Raw genomic sequence first — 10,171 nt, forward strand, 5'->3', positions numbered from 1 at the left:
TTTGGTTTTTGCAAAGGAGACTTTAATGTGCAGAGTCAGGTTAGTAGTGCAAAGAGTTAACCTTAAAACACACAGCTTTTCTGGACAGCAAATAACAGCCCCTAAAAAGGCAGAGAGACTGACTTTTAAAACATCAAAAAAGACTGGATAGGAAGGGAAGCAGCAGTGACCTCTGGGAAGAGAAGTCCCCCAGAAAGCCCGATACAAAACTCTCTCCCTCAGGGGACTGCGTTAGAAAAGCAATCGCTCAAAATAAACCCCTGAAGCAGAGCAGCCAGAGAGCAGCCATGAGGGAGCCAGCTTTTTACGAAGGCACAAATGGGAAGGGTCTGGCTAACTTTACCAAGAGGGCCGGGTTCGCTGCGCAGGCCTCTGCCTGCCTCCAGCGTCCAAGGGGGATGGTTAGGAAGAAGTGGAATAGCCTCATCTGTGCTGGAGCAGGTGGAAAGCATTACGTAGTTACAGACGCTGCACCTCCCCAAGAGCCTAAGAAGCCTCTTTGGCCAGATTCTCCTCAGGCTGAATTGGGCATAGCTCTCTGCCCATTTACACCAGCTGACCCGTGCTACTGTATTAGATTGTGCCTGTGCAATTTGTGGCATGAATAATACCACAAATACACTTGGGATTTTAGCAATGCAGCTATGAGCTTTGTTATTTGGCATGGTCTTTCCCCCCAGCCCATCAGCACTAAGGCCCTGGAGCACTTTCTGAAGGGACAGAACACACGTACCACCGGGAAAGAGCTTTGGCCCAGCCCCACAGCCACCATTCTGCTGCGCTTTGAGACGCTCTTGTGGTGATTGGGGGGTGAGTTATACAAACTCTACAAATCAATCAGAGCATTTCCAGGGGAATTCACAGAAAATAAACAGGTTTCAGAGTAGCAGCCGTGTTAGTCTGTATTTGAAAAAAGAAGAGTACTTGTGGCACCTTAGAGACTAACAAATTTACTTGAGCATAAGCTTTCGTGAGCTACAGCATCCGATGAAGTGAGCTGTAACTCACGAAAGCTTATGCTCAAATAAACTTGTTAGTCTCTAAGGTGCCACAAGTACTCCTTTTCTTTTTTGGAAATAAACAATTCTCCGTTTGGATTTCAACATCCCCCTGCAGTGTTTGAAAATGGAGGCGAGGCAGAAAATGAAAGGGACTGGCCAGATGGAGAGGAAAGCAACGTTTGAAACAGACTGCAGCTGGGGGGAAGGAAATTTTTTTCTAAAATAGCAAAGTAAGAGATTGTAAACATGAGGATTGCAAGCCTGGCTGTGTGTCAGAATAGGCAGGGCCCACATTGTACCTCTGGCTGCGTGGGTTACAAGCGAGGGCAGAAGTTGATTCGGTGACATCTCGCTTTTGTCACTCTAGATTTCAAGTGTAAGGCGCTCAGAAGGGGCAGAGAAGGATATTTTTCATCCCCTTGCCAGCGGCATCACACAGCAGCCATTCAAATGCTTGTCTAGGATTCTTTTCTTATTGATCAGAAAGTGAAAGCTGCATCATTTTACCTGTCAGTGGCCCAGTAGCAGCACTGCTCCCTTGCAGCTTTCGAGGTAAGAAGCTCACAGGTTCTGCATCTCACCCTTCACACTCATCTGCCAGGTGAAGCTCCGCCCTGAAACTCTCCGCCAACGCCTGGATCAGCCTCCCTAAGACCGTCAAGCACACAAATACGGGGGTCTTCCTACAGGCTATGTGCCGTGCTCTGCAGGGCAGGACAGTGCCCCACCCTTGGTAGAACTGTTCGGTTCTGGCCTCCTTGCAGGGGCCGCCTCATATACTAACGCCGGAGCGAGACCAGGGGTAAATCCTGCACCCACTGAAGTCAATTTTCCCATTGCCATCAGCACAGCCAGCATTTCACCCTGAGGCTGTAACAACGTCCCACGAAGTGCTTATAACTATTCAGTTACATTCACACCGACTAGCCCACGTCTCGTTATGACATAGTAGAATTCTGCAGTGTAAACAAACTCATTCAACCCTCCCCAAGTGCTCTCTGGCCTTAATACAGGGCTTCATTTGGGGTCAGACCAACTATCAATTATTTATTAGCTTGAGAGAGAAGAAAAACAGCCCTCAGCCTCTTGTCTTGTGGTCCAGGGACTCTTTCCAATGTAAGCACTGACAATTAAATTGATTCTGGCACTCTTATAACCCATCTCAAGCATCCGGGAACACGAGAGGGTTTTAGTTTAAATATGTATTTGTCAGCTCGCTGATCTCTTGGAATTACGCTTACTGGCAAAATGTTGACAGGCCCTCCAGACCTCCCAGTCCAGAGACTACTGCTAAGTTTCACTGCAAGGGGATGGTGCACAAGCAAAGGAGATCTCATGATATGTTTCACATTTCAGGCCGTGGGTAAAACTCAACACTATATAATCCCACTCTAAATTACACCCCTATATGTGCAATCACAGCTTCATCCCACATGGAAAAGTACTTGCTCCCCAGAGTCTGCATGTCTCCGCGGTCCAGCATTGGGATTTGGAGCTTCCCCCCTCGGAGACCACTCCTTCAATTCCAACCCAGTCTGGGAGACAGTGTAGACAGTTACAACGGGATGGCTCTAGAGCAGTCTTGGTAAAGGCCATGGGTTGAGTAGGCCACGGAGAATCAAGTCCCTTCTAAAGGGGACCCTCTGAGTGTGGAGGGAGGTACAGTGAGATGTGGATGCTTGCATTGCTGCTGCCCAAGCTGGACCTGTTCTGTGGATAAATGGAGGCCTTCAGTCTCCAGGGCTGTTAAAACAGCACCGCATTCATGAGAAGAAAATCTTCAAAAGGAAAAAAGAGTCAGCTTTCCTCTCCCCCACTCAAACACCCTCCCTCCCAAAAATAAAAAAAGAAAAGCCGTGCAAGGAGTCTGGAATGTGCTATCTTGCATAGGTGATCTGTGCTAACTACATGCCAGTGTATCCAATGAGGTGCTGGCTTAACTCTATGGTAAGTTAAACTGGGAAGAGTTTGTGTTTTCCCCAGTAGCAACATTTGGCTTCTAACTTGCGTCTCTCTCTCGAGGAGGAGGGGCCCTGAGAGAAGTGGGGAAAATGAGCTGGAAAAATCCCACAGCCTAGTAATTTCCCCCCTGCATTACCAGCTTTTGAAGGGGAAAAAGAAAAAAATCAAGACCCCAGATGGCATCAGGATCCAAAATACTGTGACAGTTTCTGAAGAAATGATTAAAGACTGCACAGGGTGTGCTTCTGCAACCAAAAGCCAAATAGGCCTCTTGCTGTGGAGATCACGAGCCAGTCTTTTGGATCAGGCTTGAAAGATGCACTTGCCCACTCACTAGGGGCTGTAGCCGAGATCCTCAAAAGTATTTAAGTGCCCAGCTCCCATTGAAATTGACAGGCATTTGAGGCCTAAATATCTTTGAGAATCTGGACCTGTGAGCCTGGGGCGCCAGTGTGAAATTGACAAGACATCACTGTAGTGTGCTGTGAAACTGACCAAGAACGTGTCAATTTCACGCTGCTGCTGCAGGCTGTCAGCCACTCAACTCCCTTCCTGCCCCCCTACAAGAAAGCAGGAGGGTAAGGGGGAACAAGAAGAGCTCCCTCTCCCTCTCAACAGCTGAGAGAAGAGGAGAAATGCCAAGATTTTCAGGCAGTCACTAGCCAAGCCTGCCTTGCTCCTAATAGCAGGGTTGGAATTCCAGCGTTTGCTTTTTCCTAACAGCTGAGTTTCTTACCAGGGCACAGCCTTCATCTTTCATAGCAGACTTTTGCTAGGAAGTGTCTGGAGCCTTTTTCAAGCCTTGCTTTGATTACTCTGTATGATGAACCAACAGAGGAAGATTCTGCACTCCGGGCAAAAGTCCTTGAAATACAGAATGTTCAACTGCCAAAACCTTTCAGTCCGGCTGCTGTGCTTTCCAGTGGCAGTGACAAGCAAGTTACACCATAATATTAGTGAAACCAAACTTCTAATGTTCTCTCTGTTTCAGTGCCATTCTCGGTTCTTTGGAAAACTCCTGGTGGCATAGAAAGCATTGAGCTACTGCCGGGTACCTGACACAGAAAGTAACACCATCGTGAAGCCAGGGTCCCAGGATTCTCCTGTGCTGGCTGGCACACCGGGTAAGCCCGGTGGAATGTAGATTAAGCGACACCCCGAACTCACAAGTACACGTCGAGAGTCTGCAATATCATCTGTCGGCAGAGTGGGCAGTTGCGCTGGTAGATGGCCTGCTGCAGTAGGATTTCGGTGCATTGTTGGCAGAGGCACAAGTGCCTGCAGGGCAGGAGCAAGACTGTCTTGCTTTGGTCCTGGCAGATGACGCATTTTTTACGTTCTTCTTGTTCTTTCAGGAGCATCCACGGGTCATTCTCCAAAGCGACATCCTCGCTGTCCTCCTCCGAAGCATTCAGCTGCTCTTTCCTCAGAGCTTTGGCTCGTGATGTGCTTGGTCCTTCGCCTGGTGGCTGGAAGCGCTGCCCTGCTGTGGCATTTCGACCAGAGGCTGGTTGCACATTTGATCCTTGCTCAACGTTCGTGTCATGTTGGTCCCCATGTCCTCTGGCTGCCAGCTGCTGCACCTGACGGGCACCACCTGCACCCTGCTGATTGGCTCCAGGCAGCCCTGGTCTTCCCTGATGAGCTCCTCCAAGAGCAACTGGCCTATGAATGGTTGCAGCTGCCCCTTGCCTGCCTTGGTTGGCCTCTGCACCTTGTGGCTCTTGATTGACCTGTTGATTTGTTGCTCTGCCTCCTCCATTCCAGTTGGCCATTTGGAGACCCCAGCCTGCTACCCTGCGCCAAGCATGGGAGCTCACGACCATCCCCAGTGACAAGAGCACAATCTGATAGAGGCGCCAGATGTCCCTCCGCAGGCGGTGGTAGGAAGGCAAGGTATTCAGGTATCCCAACACATGGTTTGCCAGCGTCCTTGTCAGCTCAGGGTTGAGGACTAAGATGCTGACTGTGACAATTAGGGCGAGCAACACTAGGCCATAAAGATTCAGGAAGAAGACATTAACCAGGAGTTTGCTCATGGACTCTAGGAGTTCGAATGCCAGCTGGCAGGGTGACCACACGAGAATGGACATGGCAATTGCACTGCTAGACATGTGAGCAAGGAAAGCAGAGAGGAGGTCTGTGACTCTTAGGAAAGGGCCGATGATGGAGTCCCACAGGGCCAGCACCAGATTCTGGGTGCCGATCAGGCAGATGTTGATGATGCTGTTAACGAAGTAGGCGAGGAGGCTCATGACAATGGTAAACACTTCGCATACCTGCCTCAGGAGCGACTGGCCAGAGCCAACCACATTCCAGAGCCCTCGGTGCACAAGTTCCTTGCTTCTCAGGACCAGGTGCGAGAACAGGTTCCCGATCACTTTCAGACTCTCCAGGCTGGAGCAGAAGCCTCGGAACAGGCCGGTGACCGTTTGCACAGAGCCCAGGGCCAGGCAGCAAAGCGCCTCCACCAGGTACACCAAGGAGAACAAAGTCCCGTTCCAGCACTGGATCACACCAGCCACCAGCGCACTGGGCAGGTTGTAGACGAACGTGATGAGCCAGATCAGCATGGAGACCACGGTGGAGACCAGGAAGAAGTTCACATCGAGCAGGAGGCTCAGGAAATCCAGGGCCATCCCTACGCCGTTGACAACCAGGAACACTAGATCCATGGCTCGCGCCCTGACGAGGGGGGTCCCGGCGTGAACTGCAGCAGCTGGGTTGGAGGAAAAGAGAAGGGTCAGGCTCTGATGGGAAAAGCGGAAGGGATGGGGATGGTTCCCAGGGGGTGGGGAGGGTCCTGCCAGGCAGCTGGAGGAGAAGAGGATCCTCTGGTGGCTAAATGTGCCGGGGGGGGGGGTCACTTTAGCGTTTCAAGGTCCTGGTGTGGGTGGGGGGGATGTTTCCCCTGCTACCAGGCGGGGGGCGCTCAGGCAGGGGCCCCAGCAGGGGTGGGGGTGTGAAATCCCGCAGGGGTGGGAGTGTGAAATCCCTCAGGCTTGGGGGCCCTCTGGCTGGGGGTGGGGGGACGACCTTGCGGGGCGGGCGCGGGAGTGCCGGCTGGGCAATTCCATCCCTCCGCGGCGGGGGGGGGGGAAGCAGCTCCTCACCCCTCTCTCCCACGGGGGGGGCACCCCGGATCGCTTCCCCCCTCCCCCCCCGCGGGGGGTGAGTCTTATCCACGTCCCGGGGCTCCCTCCGCGCGGATGGGCGCCACCATCTTGAGTGGGCGGGGCCCGACGCCAGCCAATGGGCGGCGAGAACCGCCCCTCCTCGCGCTCTGATTGGGCTGTTTGAAGGACTCCGGGGGGGGGGGGTTGCTGTTTACGTTCCGACGGAAGGGGCGTGGCCTATGGGTCCCGAGGCTCCTGCGATTGGCTAATGCTGGCTCCAGCTGGGTGGGTGGGGCTAAGACCCCCGCTCTGGGCTGAGGATTTAAAGGGACAGCGCCCTACCCTGGGCAGAGGGGCGGGCTCTGTCCCCGCGGCAGCTCCGCGGAGCCTGGGCTCACCTCCCGTGGCCCCCGGCCGGTGTCGGGCACCCCCGGCCATCCTGGGCCAGCCCGTGGAGCAGCCAGCCCAGGGTCCGGTCGCAGGCCGTGGCTGGGGCCAGAGGCTTCCGCTGCCCCGACCAGAACAGGGCGATTGTCCAGGGGTCCCGCCCCCGTCGTCCACTCCCAGCTGCTGGCCCTTCGGGGCGCCCGGAGCACGGGCTTGCGTCCCTGAGCATCTTGGCTCCTAGCCCTTGGTGAACCCCATCCGCCATTGAACTTACCTCGTGCTCTTTTTGAACCCAGCCATACTTAACGCCCGTCGCACGTCCCCCGGCAGTGAGTTCCACAGGTTGACCGTGCGTCGTGAGAAGTACTGCCCTCTGTTTGTTTTAACCCTGCTGCCTATTAATTTCATAGGGTGACCCCTGATTCTTGTGTTATGTGAAGGGGTAAATTACACACCATTCATGATTTCATAGACCTCTGTCATATCCCCCACCACCACTCCCCCCAGGTGTCTCTTTTCCAAACTGGACTGTCCCAGGCCTTGTTAATCTCATTCAAGGGGAAGTGGTCCGTTAAAACCCCCGCAGTCATCGGACAAAAAGAGGGGGTTAGTGGGTTACAGATGGTTGTAATAAGCCATAAATCCAGAGTCTGTGTTCAGTCCATGATTTTTGTTGTCTAGCTGAGTAATGAATTTAAGCTCCCAAACTCATCTTTTGAAAGTATTGTGGAGGTATCCTTTCAGGAAAAGGAATGGTCCTTGAATGGTCCCTAACAATATGTGCTAACTACATATGCTAAACAATCTATTCCCCCCCCTTGCAGTTTGCTGAGACACTAGGAGTTCCTTTCCCAGACCTGAAGAATGGGATGTTAGATGGGATGGGATCTGAGTTACTACAGAGAATTTTTTCCTGGGTGTCTGGCTGGTGAATCTTGCCCATATGCTCAGGGATTAGCTGATCGCCATATTTGGGGTCGGGAAGGAATTTTCCTCCAGGGCAGATTGGCAGAGGCCCTGGGGGTTCTTCATCTTCCTCTGCAGCGTGGGGCACGGGTCACTTGCTGGAGGATTCTCTGCTCCTTGAAGTCTTTAAACCACGATTTGAGGACTTCAATAGCTCAGACATAGGTGAGAGGTTTTTCGCAGGAGCGGGTGGGTGAGATTCTGTGGCCTGCGTTGTGCAGGAGGTCAGACTAGATGATCATAATGGTCCCTTCTGACCTAAATATCTCTGAATCTAAGAGCTCTGTGTAAGCTCAAAAAATTATCTCTCTCACCAACAGAAATTAGTCCAATAAAATATATCACCTCACCCACCTAGTCTCTCTAATATCCTGGGATCTACAGGGCTACAGCTACACTGGCTGTTTACGTGTAAATTAAGTATTGTGTGGTTCACAATGGGCCTCCATCTACAGTCTGAGGCGAATATTAATGAAGGACTGTGAAATCTTCAAACAAGAGGAAATTTAACAGGAAGAGGTAAATAGCGGGTGTGTGGGACAGCCTGATGTTCAGGTGAACATCAAAGGTCTGTTCTTGTGTATTTGGGAGACACCCCCTGGGATCCTTCGCCTAGGAAGTAAACTGGCAGTGAGTTGGTTTCGGAAAAAGTGGGTCTCAGCTAAACTTGGTTGAAGATACGGGAGAGAACTTTGGGGGAGATAACTAACAAGTTCTCCCCCTGTCTAAAGAAGTTTAAATTTTAGATCAAGAATGAGTGAAATGATGTTGCTTTAAATGTAACCATGTATTCCCATCTCTCATGCTGGTTTATATTTGAATCTCTGTTCTTTCTTAAATAAATTTCCTTTTGTTTTATCATTGAACTCAAGTGCTGCATATGATACAAGTGGGGTGGGCTAAGGTAAAACTAATAAACTGGGGTACATTGTTCTTTGGGAACAAAGGCTCTGGGATTTCTGTGGGTATCCAGTGATCAGAGGCTGGACACCATAGTGGGTCACTTTGAAAGGAGTCATGGGCTAGGGTATGCGGATTGTCAACCTACAGGGCAAAGACACGACTGGTGTAGTCCAGAGAAGCGTGCTTGAGCTAACACCCAGCTGGCACAGGCAAGAACCCCACACACTGGAGGCAGGTGGCAACAAGGTGACTCACAGCCCTGGCTGCCCTGAGAAGCATCACAGTGCCCTCTGCCAGTTCCTGGGTCACAACTCCCCTCTATTCCCCTGGGTACACCCCCCCCCCGCCAGGGGTAGGGAATGGTGCCTCCCTCCCATTCATAGAATCATAAAATTTCAGGGTTGGAACGGACCTCAGGAGGTCATCTAGTCCAACCCCCTGCTCAAAGCAGGACCGATCCCCAATTAAATCATCCCAGCCAAGGCTTTGTCAAGCCTGATCTTAAAAATGTCTAAGGAAGGAAATTCCACCACCTCCCTAGGTAACGCATTCCAGTGTTTCACCACCCTCCTAGTGAAAAAGTTTTTCCTAATATCCAGCCTAAATCTCCCCCACTGCGACTTGAGACGATTACTCCTTGTTCTGTCATCTGCTACCACTGAGAACAGTCTAGATCCATCCTCTTTGGAACCCCCTTTCAGGTAGTTGAAAGCAGCTATCAAATCCCCCCTCATTCTTCTCTTCCTTAGACTAAACATCCCCAGTTCCCTCAGCCTCTCCTCATAACTCATGTGTTCCAGTCCCCTAATCATTTTTGTTGCCTTCCGCTGGACTCTTTCCAATTTTTCCACATCCTTCTTGTAGTGTGGGGCCCAAAACTGGACACAGTACTCTAGATGAGGCCTCACTAGTGTCGAAGACCCATTCCCCTGGGTCTTCTTTTATTCCCCCTAGGGAGTAAAGGCAGCACCCCATTTATTCCCACCCCCAAAGCCTGCCTTTACTTCCCCCAAGACAAGGGCAGCTACCCCTCTTTATTCCCTTCCCTGAGGAGAGGTGCCTTCCCCCACCCTGCCCTGGGATCCCCAGCCACAGATCCCGACAGCACATGTCACAGAAGAGGTGCCCCTGATTGTACCAGACCAGGCTGCCTCAGGACCACGGGCCTCTCACCTTGGCCATCCTGAGCCGCTGCCTTATCACTGCAAATGCAATACAAATCCTAATGGGACTGATTTCCCAATTCTCAGCCCACTGCCCCTATCAAGAGCCCGTTCTGCCTCTCGTTAGGGGTGGGGGTTGAGCAGCAAGCATGGACTGGAAAGAAAGCAAAGCAGACGTTAAAATTGCTTTGCTTTTAATCATCTCAACACAAGAAGGAATTATTATTTTTAACATAGACAGATCGATGCTGACAAAGTTCCTCTCAAATGGCTGTGACTGGGGTCAGCCTCAGGTGGTCACCAACCAACCCAAACTACACAGGCAACCTCGCATATCCTGCAAAATCTTGCTTGCAAAAAACAACAAATCCTGGAATACAGCTTGGGGAGGTGTGGGGGGGGGAATCCGTGTGTTGCAACATTTTGCATCGTCTCTCCACATTCTTCACCTCTCGCCCCTGAATTCCTTGCCCCTCCCCTGTGCAAAATATGTGGGGGAGGGGAAATGTTGCAGAGGGAAACTAAGGGGTTAATTGCGACCCGATGTCATGCGCTAGAATAATTTCTCGGCTTCAGTTTTGTCCTGCCGTGCAAACCTCTAGCAGCTGCCCCCATCACTCCAACCCTGTGATTTTCACCCCTGTGTTGCCTGGGCTGTCCCCTGGCACTGCTG

General features: G+C 51.6%; 1 protein-coding gene across 2 annotated transcripts; it reads right to left on the reverse strand.

The window, feature by feature from the left end:
• On the reverse strand, positions 1-6,262 carry RNF26 (ring finger protein 26). 2 transcript variants are annotated; one of them, XM_037882357.2, is made up of 2 exons: positions 6,077-6,262; positions 1-5,682 (listed from the first exon to the last, which is right to left on the reverse strand). In XM_037882357.2, exon 2 carries the CDS (start codon positions 5,636-5,638, stop codon positions 4,127-4,129), a length of 1,512 nt encoding a protein of 503 aa, XP_037738285.1. In that variant the 5' UTR covers positions 5,639-5,682; positions 6,077-6,262; the 3' UTR covers positions 1-4,126. The 2 variants fall into 2 exon arrangements, with proteins under 2 accessions (XP_037738285.1, XP_037738286.1); XM_037882358.2 differs by having other exon boundaries at positions 6,000-6,184.
• Between the last annotated feature and the right edge of the window lie 3,909 nt (positions 6,263-10,171).

The sequence above is a fragment of the Chelonia mydas genome, chromosome 22 (assembly GCF_015237465.2).
Source record: "Chelonia mydas isolate rCheMyd1 chromosome 22, rCheMyd1.pri.v2, whole genome shotgun sequence".
NCBI classification, from domain to species: domain Eukaryota; kingdom Metazoa; phylum Chordata; order Testudines; family Cheloniidae; genus Chelonia; species Chelonia mydas.